This window comes from Heterocephalus glaber, unplaced genomic scaffold, assembly GCF_053883595.1.
Source record: "Heterocephalus glaber isolate CG9 unplaced genomic scaffold, H.glaber_assembly_v1.0 deba00000676, whole genome shotgun sequence".
In the NCBI taxonomy this organism is placed as follows: domain Eukaryota; kingdom Metazoa; phylum Chordata; class Mammalia; order Rodentia; family Bathyergidae; genus Heterocephalus; species Heterocephalus glaber.
The window spans coordinates 23,060,723-23,083,975 of record NW_028258156.1 but is presented as its reverse complement, the minus strand read 5'-3'; the positions used below and the strand labels follow the sequence as shown (position 1 = coordinate 23,083,975).

The 23,253-nt window shown below is 49.0% G+C and overlaps 1 protein-coding gene across 3 annotated transcripts in view; it reads left to right on the top strand.

Moving 5' to 3' along the window:
• Window positions 1–23,253, top strand: part of Cdhr3 (cadherin related family member 3) — a 76,095-nt gene that overhangs the window by 37,127 nt on the left and 15,715 nt on the right. For 2 of the 3 annotated variants that reach the window (XR_002392986.2, XM_004839680.3), the window contains exons 8-18: window positions 651–840; window positions 6,789–6,960; window positions 7,742–7,844; window positions 8,735–8,833; window positions 10,273–10,499; window positions 12,838–13,009; window positions 15,050–15,300; window positions 17,405–17,586; window positions 19,519–19,538; window positions 20,438–20,469; window positions 22,133–22,181. Coding sequence is in view for 2 of the 3 variants with exons in the window: in XM_004839680.3 (XP_004839737.1) it covers window positions 651–840; window positions 6,789–6,960; window positions 7,742–7,844; window positions 8,735–8,833; window positions 10,273–10,499; window positions 12,838–13,009; window positions 15,050–15,300; window positions 17,405–17,586; window positions 19,519–19,538; window positions 20,438–20,469; window positions 22,133–22,181 (1,497 nt within the window). In the remaining variant the exon portion in view is untranslated. The remainder of the gene's footprint in view (window positions 1–650; window positions 841–6,788; window positions 6,961–7,741; window positions 7,845–8,734; window positions 8,834–10,272; window positions 10,500–12,837; window positions 13,010–15,049; window positions 15,301–17,404; window positions 17,587–19,518; window positions 19,539–20,437; window positions 20,470–22,132; window positions 22,182–23,253) is intronic. The other variant, XM_021253925.2, reaches the window with a different exon arrangement.

Sequence of the window (23,253 nt, the reverse complement as noted above, 5' to 3'; positions counted from 1 at the left end):
GGCCATCTACCACTTCTCTCACCTATGGCCCAGCTGTGGCCAGAGGCCCAACTCTGGAGTCTAGGGGGAAACATTTTAGAAGGATCAGGGCAGCTACTCCACTAAGTTCCTAGCACAGGAACGGATGTAAGTTTTATTTTTTAAATGTATGTTGGCTTAGTCACTTTCCTCATCACTGAAACACAATACCTAACACCCACAACTTAAAGGAGGAGATGTTTATTTTGGCTCAAGTTTGTAGAAGGTGCAGTCCATAGTGGCCCCAAGGCACAGCAGAAGGGTATGGCAGAGGAGAACTACTTCACCTCATGGCATTCAGGAAGCAGAGCATGAAGGGAGGAGCCAGGGAGGGACATACAGGCTTCTAGGCCACACCACAGTGACCTGCCATTAAAACCAAACTCCACCTCCTAACAGCGAGTCAGCTATAAGCCCTCATCATCCAGGCACCTCCTAATGGTCCTGCCTATGGTTTCCTGAGGCTTTAGAGGGGCAGCTAGATATAAACCATACCGTAGTTGTACAGAGGATATTCTCTTAGGAGCCAGTCCTCGTCTTAGAATGGCATGGCCTTTTCCAATTTTCTCCAATACCTTTATTGATTCTTCATTTGTCTTCAAAGGATCATGTTCTAACCTTTGCCCTCTTAGTGACTGGTACGATCCAAGTAGCCCAGAGGATGGACCGAGATGCAGGTGAATTAAGACAGAATCCCACCATTTCTCTGGAAGTTCTGGTGAGGGACAGACCCTCCGGGGGCCAGGAAAACCGCATCCAGATAACGTTCATTGTGGAAGATGTCAATGACAACCCAGCTACCTGCAGCAAGTTCACCTTCAGGTATGCACATTTGGAAATGAATGCTGGACACTTCCCCTATGATGGCCCTTAGCCCTTTAGCTTTCCCCGTACAGTTCAGGAAGAACAGAAGAATTATGGGCACTTGGGGAAATGACACATGGCAATAGGTAGATTTGAACTGTCCTATTTCGTTCATAGGTTTTCTTTCATCCTTCTTTTCCTTTCCCTCACTTTCATTTTCCTTCCTCTTCGTTATTTCCTTTCTCTGCCTTCTAACTCTGTTGAGAGTTATTTTTTATTTTGCTCTGTTGGTGAAAAGTACCTCAGGGACTTGTTAGGCCCTCTCTGGGCTGTGCCTTTTCTTTATTTATTGCTACCAGCGATAAGACAGTGCTGTTAGTTAGCAGTTATAATAGATGCCTGAGACTCGGGATTAGTAACTAGGAACTCCCAGAGAAATGTACCATCAGTAATATGAATAAATCAAAGCAAGTACTTACGTAGAACAAAACAAAGGATCTAATTCACTGTACACAACTTAATTGCATATAAATAAAAGGGAAAGATGCACATACAAGTGGGATATGAATTATTTTGTGTATTTTGACTTGTTCTTTGTCTTACAATCTATTCACAATTATTTTAAAACAAAGTCCCTTGTGATTCTGGGTTAATATGCCTCCTTGCCAACAGTATTGTCTTTCTACTATTTTATTAAAAAGCCACAAGACTAGTGATTCCCCGAGTTAGCTTCATCTCTGCAGTTTCTGTGCCAGCCAGTGTCTTATTTCTTGGGAGTCTGAAGGGGGGTGCTCTGGGGGAGGTGGTACCTCAGAAGTGACCCTCGCCAAAAGGGTACCCAGTGTCTGCAGCCAGGCTGAAGCCAGAGCAGGTGTGTGTCTCAGATGTCTCCATGGGGAAAGTCTCTTGTGTTTATCTTTGGTTTTACAAGTTTGTGCTAGGTGACTTTGGATACAGAGCCAATAAATCCACAGTACAGCCATCCAGAGGACAAAGGGCTCCAGACAAAGATAGTCTGGGGTGAGCAGTAGAAATAGAAATTCCTTTATTATGCTTATCAATGTCTTGGAGTTCTCCCAATGGACACACCCTGCATAGAGCTGGAGAATCCATGTAGCCGAGTCTGAAATCAGAACAGTTGCACTTTGTGCTGGACGAATCCCTCATCTGCCCATTACTTTCCACCCTGCCGTGTGCCCCACGAGGAGGGTACTGGCTGGCTTCCTTGCCTTATGGGGCTTCTTTGGCCAGCGAGGAGGCCTAGAAAGGGGGAGAGTGAGATCAGGGTTATTGTCACCTGGCTTTCTGCTTCCACCCTCTGAAGGGCTCAGCTCCTATGAGGGAGCAGTGGCCTGCACATAGCACTCTGCCCCGGGGTTCTGGGTCTGGGGATGGTAACGTCCTCCACTCCTTGAGAAGTCCATGTCCCCTGTGTGCACCTTGGTGAGAATCCCTTTTCTCATCCTCTAGAATTAGCCTAATTTGCCATCTGCTTCCTGCTGAGACCCCATGAACTCAGTCCCAGCCAGATGGTGTGTGTGAGAGGCTCCGCTCCCCACCTAAGCATTCCTACACCTCAGTCTCTGAAATGGTTAGGGATGGTTGCCATGGGGAGCCAGGATCAGGACTTCCACACCACTGCAGACATGAATTGAACTGTTAAGGAAGCCCAGGCCCTAGAGATGGAGTGGAGATGTTTTGCAGAGTCGCACTTACCCTTTCCTTAAAAATCTAAGTCTATGCCAGCACTCTGGGGTGGTCCTAGAGCATCCTGAGAAATTCTTCTCTTGGCATCTGCCCTCCTAGGTCCCCTTCTCTTCCTGTTCCCCTGCTTCTCTGGAGGAAGAGGACCCAGGGGTAAGAACTCTGGGCATCTGGTACCTGGAGAGGCCTCCCTTCTGTTCATGGCACGTCTGGCTTCTATAGCCCAGAGTCCCCAGAGGTGACAAGGACAGTTTGCAGGATGTGTTCCAGCCAGCTGGTGACATCACATTTTGAATGTCCTGTCCAGGGCAAGCCCATCATGCTTCCCTCCAAATTCACCCTGAAGGCCAACCCTAAGTCAGTAGCTGGACTAATTGTGTGTAAGACCGAAGCTGATTCTACACGAGGTCAAGCCTGACCTCCGGGCTTTTCCAGGGACAGTGATTCCCAGACCTCCTAGCAAAGCCAAAAGAGGCCCCGAAGCGGAAGTCCTCCCTCTCAGGGCCCAGTCTGTGTCCCCTGCTCCCGTGCAGCTGGACAGCGGCACCCCCTATCCTTAACCCCTTCTCCATGCCACTGTGGCAAAGCCAGGCACACACGGGGGACAGAAACGGGGCTGCCAGTCTCTCTAACATTGTCCCAGAGCAGGCAGCAGTGGGTGGGCAGCGCCTAGGGGCCCAGCCTCCTGGTCCAGACCTGGCGGCCGGAGAGACTGAGGGAGGCCTGGAGGCGGCGGGCGCCCCCTGCTGTCTCCGCGGGGTGCTGCAGGCCCCGGCCCTCAGCCCAGAGGCCCGCGGCTTCCCAGGCTGGTGATGAATGAGCGCAGGGTCCCAGCAAGGCGTCCAAGGCGCTGAGACAGCCTAGCTCCGGCTGTAAATTGCCTGGCGCTTCTCAAGCTGACTGTGAGCAGGGGCAGCAAGGGCGGCGATTCTGCGTGCTGCTGGTGCAGCTACTTCTGCAGGCAGGGGCCCGCGGTCAGTGGCTCCGAGGCCACGATAAGATGCAGGCGTCCTGCGCTTAGGAGTAAAAGACAAGAGTGTCAGGGAAGAAGGAAAGAACACGCTGAAAGGACGTCCTGTAAACCCAGTACTCTGGAGACTGAGGCAGACGGATCGCTGGGAGTTCAAGGCCAGCCTGAACTATAGAGGGAGAGAAAGAAAGGAAGGAGGGAAGTGAAGAAGGAAGGAAGGAAGGAAGGAAGGAAGGAAGGAAGGAAGGAAGGAAGGAAGGAAGAGGTCACCAGACAGGGGAAAAGGTGGCTGCCAGCCCAGAGGGGTCAAGGGCAGAGGCTTTATTGCAGCGCCTGAAATGTCTGGCTTCAGGACCCAGGATTCTTTGGCTGGTGCCATCTCCCCGATTCTGCAGAGTTGTAATCAAGGCTCACATCTCAAATGTCCCTCCATGGGCCTGGATGCTCACTTAAGGTCCACGTCTGGAGGCGCTCGCTTCCTTGGTCAGGCAGGAAACTACTCTGAACTGGCTTTCCTTCCCCTGTAAAAAGAGGACGAGCACAAACCTCGTGGAGATGAGGGGTTAGGGGTGCTTTTCGGGAGCTTGTGAGGAGAGAGCAAGCAGCTGGCGTTTAATACATGATATCTGTTTTATTTTACTCCCCTCCAGTACTGTATTTTAAGTGCTTACAAGTAAAACCTCAGTGTTGGGCTACTGAGGCAGCAGTGAGAATGCAGGAACTCGATCTGCCAAAACCCAGGAGTGATAGGGAGACACAGGCACACATGCAGCTTCCTCTGCAGCAAGCAGACCCAGTCGCCTCCAGCAGCCAAGACAGCCTTGGTGTGGGCCTTTGCCCCACTGTGAGGGAGCTCAGACCCCATGTTAGGCACCAGTAAGCGAGGCTGTGGAACGCAGGTAGGCCACGATTTGGTTGGAGAAAAAGGTACAGAGGATTAAAGAACTTAACGCTTGTTACTCTGAGTGTCCTAGGAACCAGCTGCCAAGAGACGATTAAATGTGCAAACCTTTTCTCTCTATTGTTAGGGGAGATGCCTGGGGAAGAAAATGGGCAAGGGCTGTACAAGGCTGGGGAGTCCTCAGTCCTTCATGTACGTTTGACCTGCGTAAAGGAAAGAGACAGAAAGTGGCTGAAAATGTTCTTGGCCACACGCAGTTTAAGGAATGGCCGATGAGGGCACCTGAGTCTGGAAGCCAGAGTCAGCTATCCAGGGACAGAAAGAGCCTGTCCTAAGACCTCTGCCACATCTGTCATTGGCACGTGGCCTCACTGGAGTGTGGGGCTGTGGTTGATGCCAGCCCATGGCACAAGGTCTTCTGATAGCCACAATATACTTTTGCAAGAAATTCTGCCAAGGCAAAATATGATTGAGGTAGGTAGCAAAAATGAAACGAAGCAAGATCCCCCAAGCAATGGTAACAGTAAAACCCAGCCCCAGACCCCTCGCTGTCTGTGCAGCTCCTGTCCAATGTGACTTTGCTGCTCCTCCCCGAGAGATGCTCCTCTTCCTGCTGGAACCTGGGCTTGACCTCGGAAGCTGCTCTGGCCACTGGAACACCCCGAACATGGCACAGTGGAGGCTCAAAGAGTGCTTGTGCTTTGGGACTTGCCCTCTCGCTACTTTTGGATGCTTGAGATTCCACATGAAAGTCTGCACCAGCTCCTGGGGAGAAGGGACAACAGGAAAGCATAGAGCGAGCGCCTCCCCTCTGCCAGCCACTGGAGCACGGCCATCCTAGACCTCCAGCCCTGGGTAGGGGGAGCTGCCAGGGACCAAAGAGAACAGCCGGGTCCAGCTGGGACCAAGAGAACTGCTGGGTAACCAGTAGCATTGTGAGAAATGGTGAACGATCCCTGCCCGAAGTCACCAAGTTTGGGGCTGGTGTGTTAAGTGGCAAAAGCTAACTGACACAGTTCATGTCCATGTTATGGATGGAGGAATAGAATCCTAGAGACATGAAAAGGGTCTCGAATGAATTGAAGGCCACAACATTAGCCTTCATCACAGTCTCCTGGCAGCTTTCCTCAGCTGTGTTAGAACGGAACCCCTGCGTTCAACCCTGAATAAATCCCTTTAGAATCAATGAGGCTAGGATATTGGGAGGCCCTTCTGTGACAGTGAAGCCCCAGGGACACACACCGAGGAATTCCCAACTTTCAAAGCATGGGGGATGAGGCACAGGGGCACAGGGGTTTTCTCTATCCAGACTTTACACTCCTGCAGGCAGGGTGTAGAATTTATATTTCTCTTACATTTGTCTTCGCAATTGCGTCCTTGAGTGCTAGCATTCATTCACGCATTCTACAAATATTTATTGAGTGCTAAAAACAAAGCAAACATCCCTGCCCATGTGGCACTCATTCTAGGTGGGACATAGACAATGGCTGGGATAAAAGTAAGTGCAATGCATGTTCATTGATCGAGCTGTGTTGTGATAGTGTGTTGAACAGTGGTGAGTGCTAAGAATTATAAATACAAAGTGGAACAGGGGAGGGCACAATGGACAGGCATCACTGCTGATTAGATAGGGTGGCCTCACCGGGAAGGTGGCATTTGGTTAGAGGCTAATGAAAGTGGAAGAGCGAAGGTATCACTCAGCTTTCTGAAATAATAACAAATACCAGAGACAACCGAATTATAAGGAGAAAAGGTTTATTTTGGCTCCTGATTTTGACGAGTCCAGTCCATCCCTGGTGGGCTCTGTTGCTTTGGCCCTGTGGTGCAACAGCACATCATGGAGAGGAAGTAGCCGGGGTCCCACATCCCCTTCAAGGGTGCAGATGCATGACTGAAGGACCCCACACAGGTCCTTTGCTTCAAGTTCTACTGCCTCCCAGCAGCACCACCGTGGGGACAAAGTCTTGGAGGACATTCAGCATCCAAATTTCAGCGGGAGCCTTGTAGGTGGAACTTGGGGCGTGTGGAGAGACCCTCAAGTAATGGAGGGGGGTGGGCTGGGAGCTCCAGGAGGCGACAGGAGCCTGCAAAGGAGGAGTCAGGAGGAGAGGAGGCCAGAGAGAGTCCTGTAGGTCCTGTGTTCAGTGTCAGGACTTCGAGGGAAATGAGGACTTAGGAGCAGAGAGGCAACTCAGCGTGACATTTAAATAGGATGCCTCCCTCAACTATGTTAAAATCACCTGAAAGGAGGCAAGGGCAGAAGCAGGGAGACTGTGAGGAGGCTCCCAGGCCTGGCTTCCGACTGGAAATCAAGGGGCGCTGTCTAGGTCAGAAGGAGCGCTCAGTCTCTGTTGGAAGACAGAAATGATTGAATTGTGTCTTCTCGCTCAGCATTATGGTGCCAGAAAGAGTGGCCAACGGGACATTGCTCCTGGACCTGAACAAGTTCTGCTTTGATAGTGACAGTGAAGCCCCAAACAACACATTCAACTTCACTGCGCCATCTGGAGTGGGGAGCAGCCGCAGATTTTTACAGGATCCAGCTGACTCTGGGAAAATTGTGGTCAGTTTATGGTCATTGCATCATCAAAAGGGCATTTGGGAAGCTGGTCCGACAGGTACAATGCTTTTGCTGCCCCACAGAAAGAGATTTCCAAGGTAGTCCCCTCTCTGAGCCACTGCAACTCACTGACTTAATAGTGAGCCTGTGCTCCCTGTTTGCTCTTTATTTTACCTGGGTTCCAGGAACTGTTTTGTTATACATAGCTGGGCTGGGGGTGCCAGGGACTGGATTCTTCCCTACCTAGCTCAGTTTCTCTGCCTGCTTAGTGTGCTTTTATGGACACGTTAGTGCCCTCTGCACTCTGCATTTTGTTTATTTGGGAAGCAGGGCTGGGCCTCAGTGTGTCCTGCTAGATTCTGCACCGCAGAACCGTTGAAGACCCAAAGGGGAATGAGACAGGGAGGGTGCGAATAGCATGCAAGGGGCGGGAGGCAAAATGAAAGGTGACCAGCAAGCCCTGGGAGACCTTTGCTTACGGGACTCCTCCTGGAGGGCCTTGGGGAAGGAGGGGAGCGGGAGGGACAGGGACAAGTGGGTGGCATCTTGGGGTGTCTGCAGCAGCAGTCCAGTGTCTGGAAGGAGAGCAAGTGGCCGAAAGCCTTCCTTCCGCCCCACCTCCTCCTCCGCCTCCCAGCCCAGCCCTTTCTCAGTGCCAAGAGTCTCACCAACTCCATTCATAGTGTCATCCAACAACCTATATATATATATATATATATATATATATATATATATATATATGATTGTTTATTCTGTATAATCTAATTTCTCTGTTTTAATCCAGTTGATTGGTGATCTAGACTATGAGAATCCAAGCAATCTGGCTGCTGGCAATCAGTACACTGTGATGATCCAGGTGCAGGATGTTGCCCCTCCTTATTACAAAAGCAAGTATCATTTTCATTTATGTCATGGGCCTGTTCCATGAGCACCAGTGATGAAACTGCACAGGCAATTCTAGGAATCGTGTTTGGTCTCCCCATCCCATTAGCATGGCTCTAAGCAGGGCCCTCCTCTTTCCTGGCTGAATTGCAACACTTAAGACTCTTTTGAAAGAGTCTGTCTGCCTCAGTGTTGTTCCTTTCCAGTGCATCTTTCTTGTTTGTGCATGATTTTTCTAGGAAATGCAGACACCATCATATCACTTCCTTGTGGTGTCCTGCGGCTGTCAAGTTCAAGTGCAAACTCTGGCTCGGCACACAGAGACTTCCATCATGTGGCCGCTGCTCACCTTGTTAGCTACTGTTCTGGCCCCTCTCCTCCCAGGTCCCTTTTTTCCAACTAAACCAAACCACTTGCAGTTGCCCTGAGTGAATCATGCAGTTTTATACCTCTGTCTTCTTGCGAATGCCTAGAACATCCCCCCAAACACACTGCACACTCCTCCCTCATTTCTCTAACTCTGTCCTTGTCAGGCTCAGCTAACAATTCCACCGTAAGTATCTTTGGGTGAGGAACAAGTAGGTCTTGTCCACCTGTATCCCAGAGCTCGCACTCAGAAGGTGCTTCAAAAATGTTGAATGTGCATGCCTGTAATCCTAGCTACTTGTGAGGCTGAGGCAGGAGGACTGCATGTTTGAGTCCAGCCTGGGCAGCTTAGTGAGACCATGTCTCAAAGTAAAAACATTTTTAAATGGCTGGGGATGTAGCTCCATGGTAGAGCACTTGCCTAGCATGTGCTAGCCCCTTGGTTCAACTCCTAGTATTGAAAAAACAAAGTTGAATAAACTAATGAATAATGATTACCATTTAAGGTTGTTTCCATTTCCATTTTTAGAAAACATCCACATATCTATCTTAACAAGCCCAGAAAATGAGTTTCCTCTTGTCTTTGAGAGGCCATCCTATGTGTTCGAGGTGTCAGAGACAAGACCAGGTAAGTTCTGAGACTCGGACCCCAGCCTTCCTGCCAGACTGCCGGCAAATGTCTGCCCGGGAAGACAGAGCACCTCCCAGAGGGCCTTGGTGGTAGAGTACGCAGCAACTGATTCCTGTGTGTTGCCTCTCTTATTTTTAAAAATTGTCCTTGCTGTTGCAGAATCCTTCTGGGAAAGCTCGGATTTTGAAAACTGTTGATTAAATTGCATTTCTCGGAGACCCCCCTATTGCTTCCCTGTCTGTTTGTCTGATTCAACTAATCCTCCTTTCTGTAGAGAACTGAAATTTAAAAACTCCCCATTTCTCTATTTCCTTCATTTAAAAATACAGACATTTCTCTCTCCTCTCCTCAGATTCATCGGAGGCCTTTTTCCTTGCCCTTGGTAGCACCTTGGGTTCTGCAGGCTCCTCCCTCATTGAGAAAAGACTCCCAACTCCCAGCTTCTCAGCTCTGCCCCTCAGTGTACTGTTAGCTCTCCGGGATAATCTGGCACATAAACTCTCCACAGTAATGGACTTACCCACAGCCTTCCATCTCCAGACCAGGGATACTTCTTCCATATTTAAAACCTAAACCACACCAAAACCAAAACACTCTCTTGAAAATTGTCTCTTCCCTATTTTATTCTCTCTTTTTGATGTTCTCCATTTCCTGACAATTAAGTTTTAAAACAAAACACAAAAAGAAAGTCCAAAGAAAATGCTTTTAATTTCTCACTTTACCCAGTGAACAATACCTTACCCAGAGAATAGCGCATTCATTGGGAACAGGCTTTTTATGATTGCACAGATTTTATGACAATTATTTTTGACCACCAGCTCTGCATCACACCCTTGGTGCTGAGGCCACAGAACTAATTGAGAGAATGTTTTTGTCCTGGAGGAGAGTAGTTTATGAGCAAGAGCGTCTATAAAACAAGAAGCCAGAACTCCAGCAGCCCCACCAACAATATTTGTAAAATAAACAAAATGAAAGAGGATTGAAAACTATACTCCATAATCATCAGTGGCTAAGTTCTTTAAAAAAATATTTATTTTTTCATCTTGTTTATAAGAGCAATTCATGCTTGTTAGAGAAAATGTTGAAAATACCAGAGACTTTTAGGCAGCACCGGTGCCAAAAGGAGTGTGTGAGGACGGATGTTCTTTGCACTGTTGTTTATGGTAGCAAAATAATTGGCATCCTTGATTCTCTGTAAAGGTGTGAGCCATCTTCCACACTTCACAGCAGTGCTCGGGTCATAGTTCCAGTTACCTGGGAGCTGCTCATTAGCGTTATTTGACTATAGTAGGATTGAAGATATAAAATGCAGCAGAGATTTTGAACAGGAAGGAGGCCTCCCAAAGCCTTTCTGCCCATGGCAGTGAGAACATCTCTTCCTGGGTCACCCCAACCCCTACCTGATTAGGACTGATGGCAGGCACTTTATTTTCCAGCTAGAACCCGGGTTGGACAAGTTCGAGCAACAGATGAGGACTTCCCCCAGAGCAGTATCACATACTCCATCTCCAGTGGAGGGGCTAGCCCCCAGCACCCCAATATATTTTGGATTAATCCCAAGACGGGAGAACTCCAGCTAGTAACCAAGACAGACCATGAAACCACGCCCGTCTACATTCTCAGAATCCAGGCCTCCAATGGAGAGGACACGAGCTCAGTCACTGTGAGTGGGGCTGTTTGGTATATTCTCACTCACTCACCCAGGCGGTTGACTTGGGGTCTCCCTGGCACCCCCAAAGTGTGGCTGTAGCAGTGAGGAATCTTCACAGGGCACAACTTGCAGATGTGATGAGAAACAAGTAGCAGTGCCCAGACATAAATTTTTGTTTTTTGGTACTGGGGATTGAACTTGGGATCTTGAGCTTGCAAGGCAGGCAGTGGCACCACTGAGCTATATCCCCGGCCCCAGACATAAGTATTTGCACCTCTATTTGAGGTCCAAGTTTGTGGATGACTGTGAGAAGTGGTGAGATCGATGGCCAGATGCTGGGATATCTGCTGAACCCACAAAGCCACTTTGTGGGACAAGATTTCTCCTGTTTCCTTACATCTCACTTTCCCTTCACAATGAGCAGCAGTGAGAGACTCAGGTTGGAATATGGATGTGGCTTTTCAATTATTCATCTCCTCCCTACCCCATACACACCACACCAAATGGGGTAGATCTTACAATGAGGCTGTATTAGTTAGCTTTGTGTCACTGTCATAAAATACCTGATGCAGGCTATTCATGATGACTCATGATTCAGGAGGTTCAGTCCACGATTAGGTGGCCCCATTTGTTTGGGGCCTTTGGCAAGGGTGGCACATCATGGCAGGAATGTGTGTTTTAGTGAGTGCTCACATCTGGATCCAGGAAGTAGAGGGAGAAAGTGGGCCAGGGCCCCACAATCCCCTGGGGGGCGTGTCCTCAATAACTCAAGGATCTCCCACAAGGCCTCACTTCATTCCCTATCCTGGTAACCAAGCTTTTAGCATGGGGGCCTTTGAGGTGACTCATCCAAACCATAGCTGATGCCTACTGCTCACTGCTTCCCACCCTTGATGCTGAGACCCTGTGAAATGTGAACTCTCCTGAGCAGGTGCAGGGCCCAAGGTCCTGCATGTCTAACATTCTTCCTGGGGTGACAGTGCTCCTGGTTCAAGGCCACCCTTTGAGTAGCTAAGTCTGTGGAGTCATTGGTTGGGATTATCTGAGGGCGCCATGACAGCCACAAAGATTAGTGACTTCTTGTTCTTTCCCAGTGATAAAGTGAAAAGCATGAAGGCAACGGGACTCAGCTAGCAGCAGGCAGCCCTGTGTGACACAGACAATGACCGGCTGAGTCAGGAGCATGAGTTCATTTCTCAACTTTGATCCCAATTTCCCAACAAGGTCCGAGCAGGGCTTATCTCCATGTCCCTATTTCTGTACTTAAGTGGAGAGTTACCTGATAACCCAACACCTGAACAGTGGAGCTCCTCCAACGACTCGCTTTGAATTAACAGGATGATATTTTCAGTGATGTGTGAGGTTCAGCATTGCCAGCCAGGCAAAGTGGGAGATAATTGCAGTGTTTGTTAGGCTGGGTGTTATTTGAGAAAAATGAATGGACTCCACTTTGGGAGCTAACTAGAGTGAACATTTCAATTTATTCTCAGACTCAGAAATAGCTGAAATCCCCAAATTTCAAAAGTAGAATGACTACGACTCAAAATTCTTAAGCTTTTTAAAAGGGCGATGAACTAAATGATCACACAAATCCCTTTCAGGGCTGCTGTTCTATGAATCCGTGCTGGCAGGCATCCCAGTCTACATGCCAATCCACCAGTCGTAAAAGGCAGCAATGAAAGCACAGTCTGGTCCTGCTTGGGCAGGTCAGCTCCCAGGCTCAGCGCGACATTAATAGCCCAGGTTATAAATGAGAGCCCAGTTTAACCAGGCCTGCTCATTTAGGCCCAGCATTGCTCAGCCCTGGCTGCATCTTAGAATCAGCTGGGGAGCATGAAAGAACCTTCCCAGACCCCTAATGTCCAGGGATGGCAGTTCACTTGGTCTGAAGTGAGCCCAAGAAAATGGATCCAGAGTTGAGAACCCCTGCTGTGTGTGCTAAAGTTAGAGACTGAACTTCAGTTTACAAGGGACTGTGAACAAGGAAGTACACAGGGTCCCTGTGAGCCCACCATTGCTGCAAAAGAGCTTAGCATTTCTTTGGGGAGCTCACTCATCCAGGTGCGAGGAGTGGGGAGCATGTGAGTGTTATGCATACTACATGCACACGGAAGCATGTGTGTGCAGTGAACAGCACAGGATTTGCAGGAGGACAGAACAGGATTAAAATGCCAGCTGGTCTCGCAACACCTCCTTTTCCTCCTCTGTGAAGTAGGCACGGTCATGTCCGCTCTGTCCTGTGAGGGTAAACGAGCTGGCCCACATCAGGCGTGCAGCTGGGATCTCACGGGGAACATGGTGAGCTCCCAGCACTTTCAGCTCTTCAGCACGATCCTTGTCGCTGTGCTAGGTTACCGTGAACATCCTTGGAGAAAATGATGAAAAGCCCATGTGCACCCCCAACTCTTATTTCCTGGCCATCCCGGTGGATCTGCAAGTTGGCACAAATATTCAGAATTTCAAGCTCACGTGCACTGACCTGGATTCCAGCCCCAGATCTTTTCGTTACACCATTGGCCCAGGTACAGTGCTTGGTGTCAATCGCCCCAAGCCTGCCTCTGGGGACTCCAGGCTCCAGAGGGTTTGGGGGGGTCTGAGCTCACACACCGACCTGGACAGGGTGTGGGGACGGGGAAGGTTAGATGGGGAAGTTGAGGGTGGAGAGTCTAATGGCCCCTGTGTTTCCCAGGGTGCTCTGTGGCTTCCCGCCACACCTCACTCCCCCAGAACCCATACAAGGCCCCCCAAAGGCCCTAGGAAGGGTGAACCCCTTTGATGGTGGATCCTCCCAATTCCCAGACTATAATATGAGTCATAAGTGACATCAGTGTAATTTAAAGAAAAAATTAGTCCAAATCCTCAGCCACCTCTTTTCCTGAAAGCTTGTTGTGGGGCGGGGAAGCCCAGGCCTGTCTCAGGATAATAATAGATTAAACAGATAAAATGCATTTTGAAACGTGTCCTCAGCAATTCTCTTCTGCTCCATTCATTTTCTCTTTTTAAAAAAATATACTGTTGTGTGAAGGGGGGAAAAAAAAGAACACCCTTCAATGAAAATTAGACCAAAATAGCTCGTCTAATGAAGTGCTGGGGCCAGAGATTGAAACCCAAACAAGCAGAACAATTCCATGCGCAAGACTAAAATTCCTTCTCAGCTGCCCGCTGAGCCCTGGCAGAGCAGGAACTTGAACAGTAGGAAGTCTCTGAGCCAGCAGTGTCGCAAAACCCAGGGGCAGACGCTGCCTGAGACCACACTTGCCAGAGATGGAAATAATCCATACTGAGAGAGAGGCCTAAGGCCTTTACAGAGCACTTTGCTGCTAAGGGAGGAAAAATTGCATCATCTCCTGCACCATTTACTGATTTTCAGTCGGTAATGAGGCTGGAGCCACTGGAGGAATGAGCAAGAGCCACGCTTGGCTGCACCCTTCCTGCCCCAGGCTCCCTGAGCTGAGCCGGGTGCCCCCAAAGAGCTTGTGTATGTTTGGGGGAGAGATGGGGTGAGTGCAGATGAGGGGGCTGTAGCTCCTTCGGAGGACACCAGGGACACCTGGATCCAGAGTGACCAGCCAGCCAGGTTCCACGATGAGCACTGGGGAACTCGGCTATAGCTGTGTGGCCTGCTCTACTTTCTCGATGCCCACTCCCTGGTCTGAGTGGGAGTTATAGTCAAGGTGTGATCAAGAACACCGTGAAGGCTTAAATTAAAAAAAAAAAAATCTATTACAGTAAAAAACACACGGCTTTAACCCCGCAAAATACACCACCTCACTTTGAACACACTCATCCCATGTTCTCGCCACTTTCTGAAGCAGCTCTGGGAGTCCTCTTCCCTGAGTGGCTTCAGTCGCGCTGTTGAGGCTGCTCCGATGTCCAGAATGGATTTAAAATGTTTACTTTTCATGGTCATTTTGACTTTGGGGAAGAGCCAGAAGTCACTTGTTGCCAGATCCAGTAAATAAGGTGGATAGGAACATACCAGAATGTTTTTTATTTGACAGAAATTGCTATAAACATTTTAATTGATTCAGGGCATTGAGGCAGCCATGAAAAGACATTTACAAAGAGAACTACTTCAGAAGTGGCAAGAGTGATGGGATAAATGTGTTCAAAGTAGTGGGGATTATTTTGAGAGGATTAAAATGGTAATGCGTCTTTCACTGTAATAATTTTTTTTAACTTTTTATTCAAACATTCACTGTATTATTTAATCACACCACGTACGTTGTTACCAAACATTGTAAATGCTGGGTGGGAAGCTACACCAGGATTATGAACTTTCTCTGCCTGGTGACACCCAGGACAAGTGTGTTGTGGTTTCTTTCTACTCACTCTCATTTGCAGCCACATCGGTCATAGACAAGAGTTTCCTGGTACTAAGGAAGACATTGGTACTTGGGGATCTTTGGCACATCACTGACCAGCCTTGGGCCATTAGAAAAGTGGTCCACACTTGGGGGTGGGCATTTGAGGAAAAGATAAAATGCAGTTTTCTTCTGTTCCTTTATTCTGTACTCTCTTTTCTTCCTCTTACCAACACTCCTGTATCAAATCTCATTTAGGCAATGTCAACAGTCACTTCACCCTCTCTCCCAGTGCTGGCTCCAATGTTACACACCTGCTGCTTGCATCCCGCTTTGACTACGCTGGTGGCCTCGACAAGATCTGGGACTATAAACTACTCGTCTACATAACTGATGACAACTTGCTGTCCAGCAGGACGAAAGCTAGGGCTCTTGTTGAAACAGGAACAGTGACGCTGAGTGTTAAGGTCATTCCGCACCCAACTACCATCATCACCACAACTCCCAGGGTAAGGGCTTGGGGACCAGGAGTCCCCGGCCATAAGCCCTTGAGGTTTATACTAATGGGGCCCTTTGACCCCAGAGAAGTGGGGGATGGACTGAAAAGAGCTGGAGTATTTGGCTGGATTGGAGTGGCCACTGAGGGTGGAAACCCTGCATTTATAGAACCACTGACTTCTGGTTCTGATTTTTTTAAAAAAAGAGAGAGCATATGTGTGTGCAGGCACCTGTGATAGACCAGACATTGGCCACCTGTGGCACGTGTGCCACGGAGCCAATTTTCTTAGGCATTGGCCAGTTGCTTCCTTTACAGCTCCCTCTGCTTGTTCTCAAGAGCTCTGCAACCTAGAGCCCGTGAGGCAGGTAGCTGGTTGCCTTGACTTCTTTACAAGAGGTGATGTGTACCCTACTCCCCACCTTCACTCCAAAAAAAAAAAATCCATCCAATCTACCAATATTGATTTAGTGCTTACACATGCTGATCACTTTAATGAACAAACCAAAAACAACCCCTGCTCTCAGGGAGCAAATAGCACAGGCGAGAGCTTCTCCAGGTGTGGTCCCCAGACCAGCAGCGTCAGCCTCTCTCAGACGCTTGTTAGAAACACAGATTTTCAGACCTACTCCAGATTGTGGAAGTCACAACTCACACAACCAAGGCCATCCCCACAGCCTCCAGGGAAGAAGGGTGGAACCCAGAATCCCCAACCCTTTCTCCCAACTTACTGGATCTAAAACTCTGGGGGTGGAGCATGCATAAATTAATAATTACAAGCTGTGGTAAGTGTAGGAAGGAAATAAACAGATGCCATGTCAGAATCAGTGTGGGGAAGGAAGGGAGAGCCTTGGAGTCTACAATGAGATCGTCTCCCCTGTCCCTGAGAGGTGCTGGCCCCTCTCTTGCTGTCCCCTTTCCTCCTCCTCTTAGTTAAAGCCCACCTGAGTCAGCCACCCTGTATTGTAGCATGCCAGGGAAAATGACCTATGAAGGTGGCCAGCTTCTGCCTCTGAGTCTGCCTGAAAGTGGGGGCTGCTTCTGTCTCCTGTGTCCAGTCAATACGACCTCCTTGAGCAGAGTCATGTGGTACCTCTGAAGACTGCCAGTGTGGTAGGAGCCAGTAAGTTCCCCTTGTTGCAGAATTTTAAGGGACAAGAGAAACCAAATGGGAGTCAGGAGGATTTATTTTAGGTTTAAGGTATACACACCAACTCAGCAGACTTTGTGTCCAAAATGGCTGAGCATTGAACAAAGAGAAGTTCCAGCATCAAAGGGGGTGGTTTTTCTAGTGACATAGCAAGTGAGTTTACTGGAATAGGACAAGGGCAGAGAGTTTTGTAACTTTGTCTTGAAAGAAGACAGTGTCTTATGAATCATACGAGAGCAGAACATCATAAATTTTGTTTACAGGACATACTTGTCAATTTTATCTGTACCAGAACAAGGAATTACAGCTACAAGGGAAAGGGAGGTGAGGAGGGGAAAATTGCTCAAGACTGGGAAGGACTTGTTTTTCTTTAAGTCCTGCTTGACCCTGAGCAAGGCACTGGGCTTACACCTTTCTTGGGCTTAGAACATGACCCAACTGTGACATCTCCAATCCTGAAATCTCCATAGCCTACTTCCTATCTGTCTCCTACTCCAGGAAGCAGATGCTGAACTTGGGGTTCAGTTGTGATAGCAGCCCACTCATCTGGCAGTGACAGCTGCACTGTATGAACACAAAAATCCTACAAGGTTTTAACAAAACACAACTTGTATGGCTCACGCCTTCTCAGGGAGAGACATGACTATTAGTCCCTGGATTATGCTGTGTGGTAGCTGAAAAGTAGCAAAGGGACACTTTAGCTTTGGGGAAGGAGAAGAGAGAGACAGAGAATGAAATTAGGCCTGGAGTTGCTTTTCAGTTCCCTAAATTTTCCTGAGCTTTGGTCTAATGGACTTTTGCAAAGACTACATGTAAATCAGGAGATGGGTGGCAGCAATAAGAACTAGGAGCACACAGATGCGCAGTCTGCAGAGCAGGGACAAAGAATAGAATAAACACTGGACACAAGGAATGCTGACATCACAGACGCTGCCCCCTGCCTCACCCCTTCTCTCTGTCATTCCAGCCCAGGGTCACCTACCAGATCCTCAGGGAGAATGTGTATTCTCCATCCGCGTGGTATGTGCCTTTTGTCATCACTCTGGGCTCCATATTGCTCCTGGGCTTTCTGGTGTCTCTGATCATCCTGATAGCCAAAGTCATCTACAGACACTGCCCCTGCAAGACTGGGGAGGACAAGAAGCCTCTGTAAGTCAGTGGTGGGCTGGGCCCTTTCCTCAGGATTTCTCTCCCAGGCATGGGGCCTGGTATGAAGGAGAGAAGTGCAGATGGGAGCCCAAGGAATCCCAGCTGCTGTTGAGCCTGGTGTTCCCTCTTTAAAGGTCACCAGCAGGGCCAGGAAAACATTCCTTTGGCTTCTCTGGCAACCTACCCTGTCCCTGATGGTGTCACAGTGAAACTGAGCCATCAAACTTCGGGTGACCTTGCCCTGGACAAAAGCTTCAGAAAACCCCATTGTGAGTAGTGATGGAGTAGCCTGTGCTCTGATTTGCAGAATATTTTAGCAGGGGATGAAATTAAAGAAAGCACAAAAAGCCAGATGAGGGAATTAAGCTTTTGGCTCTAGCAACTCAGTCAGGCTTTTGTGTGACTGAACCGCCATTGTCCTTTTGCATGTGGCCCCAGTCTCTTGCCCTCGGGGGCTGCAGACGTGGGCAGGTCTCTCTGTCCTCATCTGCTCATGCCTACGCCTCTGTTTGGGACAACCGTGGAGTGGACAGAACACTGGCTCATCACAGGCCTCCCAGAGCCAGGGTTTTAGACTCTTGGTAGCTCTTAGAGCACAGTGTGATGGTTCTGAGCTTCGACTTTGGAGTTAGGCAAGGCCTGGGTTCAAATCCCAGCTCTACCATCTTGTTCAGACATGGCTCTGGGAAAGTGACAGCCTTTGTGAGCTTCAATTTCCTTATTTGTAAAACTAACCAATTAAACAAATGCCAAGAAAGCACTTTGCAGTGCTCCTGATGTACAGTGAATGCTTAAGACACCATAGCCATTATTTTTTAATTTTGTTGGATCCTTCTTCACAACTAAAACTCAGTGCGTTTAGGATTCTAGATTCAAGTTTCTCCTTATGCCCCAGTATCTTGGGGTATTAGGTCATCTGAATTTCAGGATTTCTTAGTGGCAAAAAGAAGGGATGATAAGAGGCAGGTGCCTTTTAAAGGTATTTTAAAGAGAAGCTGTAACTATCAAATCATTTGAAATCTATGGATGAAAATGGTATAAAAGTATAAGGCATTAGCATAAAGATGTGCATTGCATTTTGCCACATTTATTGGAAAAGTTTGTTGCTGTTAGCAACCTTGACTTCAAGGTAAGCAATCCTTGAGCATCTGCTAAAATTAAAAAAGAGATTTTCGTTTGGATTGTACTTACAAATTGACTTAAAAAAAAACCTGATTCTAAAGATGGTGGTGCCCGTACTAGGATTTAGGTAGAAGTTCTTGAAGGAAGGAATCCAATAGATACTGCAACTCACATGCAATTACGGCTAAATGTTAAATATGTGCCTTGAACCTGGTTGTTTTAACTTACGTTCTAAAAACTGTTTTCAGCATGGTTGATTTAAAAAAGAAAAACACGCTAGAAGTTCAGACTGAGACCTGGCCTCCCTGGCCATTACTTGTGTCATGCGACAGTGAACATTTGTCAAGTAGCAAAGAATAAAATTAGAGTCGTAGAATTATAGAATTCAAGTTGGTCATAGGAAGGGTCTTAGAGTCCAAGTCCAGCTCTTCATGTTAGAGGAAATAAGATCTAACTGCCAGCCCTGCCACCTCCTTGCCACCACCCTCTGCTAGGCTGGCTACGCAGGCAGAAAACAGGACAGAAGACTCATCTGGTGACTGGGCTACTCACGCCCTGTCAGAGTCCCTGGAGCTCGAGCCAGTACTCTGCAGGTTCAGCAGACTCCAAATGCCTCTGGCCCAAGGCCCCAGAGAGAGCGGGCTTTGTTTGGAGCAGGGCAGCAGCCCAGCCTTCTTCATGGTCCTCATCCCTGGCCCCTTTACCAACCCAGACCCTGAAGACAGTTGCCCAAAGGGCCCTGTGTTATCAAGTGTGTGGCGATGCATGATACTTTCAGGGTAACTAATGCTCATCCCTTTCCCCCCATAGGGCAAAGAAAGGAGCTACCGGTATGTACAGTGGCCATTTCCTTCTTCTGTTCGTTGTGTTTTGCTGCTCGCTTGTACTGTGTATAAAGGCTTCAGCCTAATCAGGGTGCGATTGTGTCTGGTGGGTTTTCAGTCACTCGCTGTGGGGGAATGCATGTGGGGCCAGCTGTGTGGTGCAGTCCGCCTCCTCGGATCTCATGTGGTCCTCCCCGCTCCTATCAGCGTCACCTCCCATCAGCTCAGCTCAAGCAGTAGTAGGTCTGTTTCCCTCCTGGAGCCGGCAAGAAGAATTCTGCACATGTTAAACACAAGGCGCGTCTGCTTGCTACTGTGCACAGGTGTGGTCCCTCTCTGGGGACAGCTAATGCTGGTTGGGACACCTGCCTGTTTTGAAAGAACAAACGATATTTTAGAGCTTTAGAAGAATAACAAGGGCTTGTAACGGATTTGATCATTTTCACCAACGAGTTAGGTCTGACTAGTTAGAGAGGGGACTGAGTACTTTGAGAGGAGCTGGGAGAGCAAAATGGCTCAGAGAAGTGGGTAACTACGCCAGGCTCTCCTGAGAGCCCCAGGCCTGAGGAGGTGTGTGGGGTGGGGGGGTGGGGGTGCTGCCCCGGCCTGCGAGTTGTCGCCTCAAGCTGACTCCAGGCCCCGGGGCAAGACAGGACATGGAATTTTAAGGTCAATTAGGCACTCATGAAGCTTTACGCATTCCTGCCAGCTTGAACCACTGGCGGTCCGTGCATGACTGTCCCACCACCTGATGGGACTGCCCCACCACCTGATGGGACTGCCCCATGCCAACTGGTGGGATGGTCATGTGTGCACCACCGTGGTTCAGAGCCTCCCGGCAGTGAGACATACAAATTACAGCCCCATCGGAACGTGTTAACTGCTGCCTGTGCTTTTCCCTGCAGATGTGAAGCGTTCAAAGAGCGAGGTTGTGGTGGTGAGTGGCAGCCCTGGGCACTGGGTGCTTGGTGGTGGCAAGGTGTCCTTACAGCCAGGCCTGGCAGGGCATTTACCATTCAGAGAGGCAAGCAATGGCCCCTGGAACAGTTTGCCAGTGACGAGCTCCCATAGAATTCCTTCCTTCCTCTGAGCCCGTCTGCGATGTATTTGCAGAAGTGTTGGGTTTCATAAATACTGAGCAGTGGTGTTTACCATCTACACCAGCTCCCCAGCTCAGTGCATGGGGGAGGAGAGCGTAAGGACCAGAACTGGGGCTTCAGCCTTCCATGGGATTCAGTTTCTCCGTGTTCTTTCACAACTCTGTGGGAAAGTGCTAGAGAACGCACTGCTTGGGCCTGGGCATGGCTCTCCGCTCAGCCATAGGGCCTTGGGGACCTCTTGGTCTTGCTAAGCTTTGGATTCCTGACCTGAAATGGGAGTGAGTTCACTTGGCCTGAGATAACAGCTGGGAACTGTTTTGAACATTGTCGGGTGCCACACAAATGCAAAGGTGATAGAACTGGAGCGAGCGCTCCACCACTTCCTGTCTTTGTTTTACTGAACCTAATGTCCTCACTGCGAAATGATAGGATTTGAAGGTGAGTCCCCCAGCACTTCCCAACTGCCCGTAGTAAAACTCTGTAATGGTCCAAGACACATAGATTTGGTGAATGATTGCAATGAGGAAGGCCAACGGGAGCCCCAGAACTTTTGCTGTGAGCCCATCAGCTCTAGTCAGCCTACAAATGGGAGGGAGAGGCGACCTTCAGTCTCCTAGGTCTCACTATTGGGAATGCCTTGAGAGACAGCCTTCAAGCTATGCAATATTAATCTATTAGGTAAATGAATCCCCATGGCCATGAAGAGTATGGCCGCTGAGATTATGCAGTAGATGAAACCCATGTAATTCCTGTTTCGTTCTCTGTGGGGAAGAGAATAGGTGATTATATTTGTGATGCCAGCTGGAGGTTGAAAGGCCCTCTAAGCTCCAACCACCACTATTTAGTGTGCTAACAGCCCTGACTTTGGCCCCTGTAGAGGGCATCATGTGAGGGCACAGGGTGCCCTGGGGTCAGGGACAGGTACTAGGCAGAGATCAGGTCCTGGAGGGTGGCACAGAGTCCAGTTCCTGGAGCACAGGCCTAGGGAGGACCTAGATCTGACACTGCTTTGGCCAATGGGACAGGTGGCAGCAGAGAAGGCAGGAGTGCCAGGGGGCAGAGGCAGGCACTTCCCGGGCTCGCTTGTGCCTGCTCTGTAAGCCTGCCTGCCAACACCCCTTAAGGAGATGCAATCTTAGCCCATGATGCATGGCATTTCTAGTCTTCCTTCTTCACAACCCAGCACCATTGACTCAGAGTCTTAACACCCCAGTCTGGATTATGCATCCTCCTCTGTCCCGTGTGCACCCCGCATCATCCAACATCTTTTCCACCGTAGCCTTGTGACTGCACTGTCGCCCCTGTTTGTCAGCAGCAAGCTCTGTGTAGGCAGTAACCATGCCAGCCTTGTTCAAGTGGGGTCCCCAGCATGCAGAGCAGTGCCTGCTGAATGACTAAACGTGAAGAAGCTCTGAGTGGGAACTGGGCATGAGGATGAGTGGACTGGCCCGGGGGAGGTGCGCAGGGCTGGGCCTGAGACTGTCTCTTTCTTCTCCTTAGAAAACTATCCAGATGGACACTGTCTTTGACGGAGAAGCTGTGGACCCAGGTAATCCAGCAGCAAGGCCACCCAGAAGAGTGCTTGTCACTCCCGTATTTGATTTCCTGCTCTTAACTCAGTTTGTCCATCCCTTTGGCCGCGTTGTACACAGCACAGAGCTGACCCTGAGAGGCAGCTGGCAACTGGCACAGGTCCTGGGCAGGTTTCCTCCTAAAGGCTAGCACTCAAGGAGACACCTCTTTCTTGCCTCCCTGCCCAAGTCACCAACTGATTAGGGAATTCCCTGATTCAAGATTCTGCATATTTTTTCCTTGCTCCTTGGAACTCCTTCTGTTCCCCATCCTTCTTGAATGCTTCTAGTACCATCCTCTTGGTAGTGGAAGAAATGGCAAGTTTGGTTTCTTTCTTTCCTAGATCGGTGCCAAGAATTCGTTCTTGGTTGGCAAGATGAACCTAAGTAAAGCTGGCCTCCAGTGCTCTCCTCACCCCCACGAAATCAGATCCGAGTTTAGCTCCTTTACACACATCCCTCCGCTTACAAAGGCTCAATTATAGACATGAATAAAGGGAAGGAAACCAAATTCAGGAGGCAAGTGCGCTGGCTCCCTGCCACGCGCCCGGGCGAACGCGCGAGTCCTCCTCCAAAGGAGGGTGGCTCCTCTCCAGTGAGAAGCTGCTGCGCCGAAATGAGACTTCCCTCTGTTGTTAGGCACTTGTTACCATAATGCGCCCACGTTAGCAGAAGAGCTGGTGAGAGCCTTGGCGAGAGCTGGTATGGAGAGGGGCAGGGGCTGGGCCTGCCTGAAACCACCTTCCACAGCAAGCTGGGGAGGACTTCGGCGGTTTTTGTTTGTTTGAGAAAATTTTTTAAAAAGAAAAGAAAAAGAAAAGGGGAGAAATGAGCCAACTGGCCTAATGTGAGCAAACATGTCAATTAGTGACTGTTGGCTCCGACACAATAAAAGCAGCTCACTTACATCATCTCCAGTAGGGCCAGATTTGTATGTCTCTGTCTACAAATCTCTGCTCCCCTAACATAAATAAAAAGCAAAGCCTTTTCCTCCTTGTTCAGTGAATTCCTTTTCATAGCAGGGATTCAGGGGTCTTTCAAAACAAACAA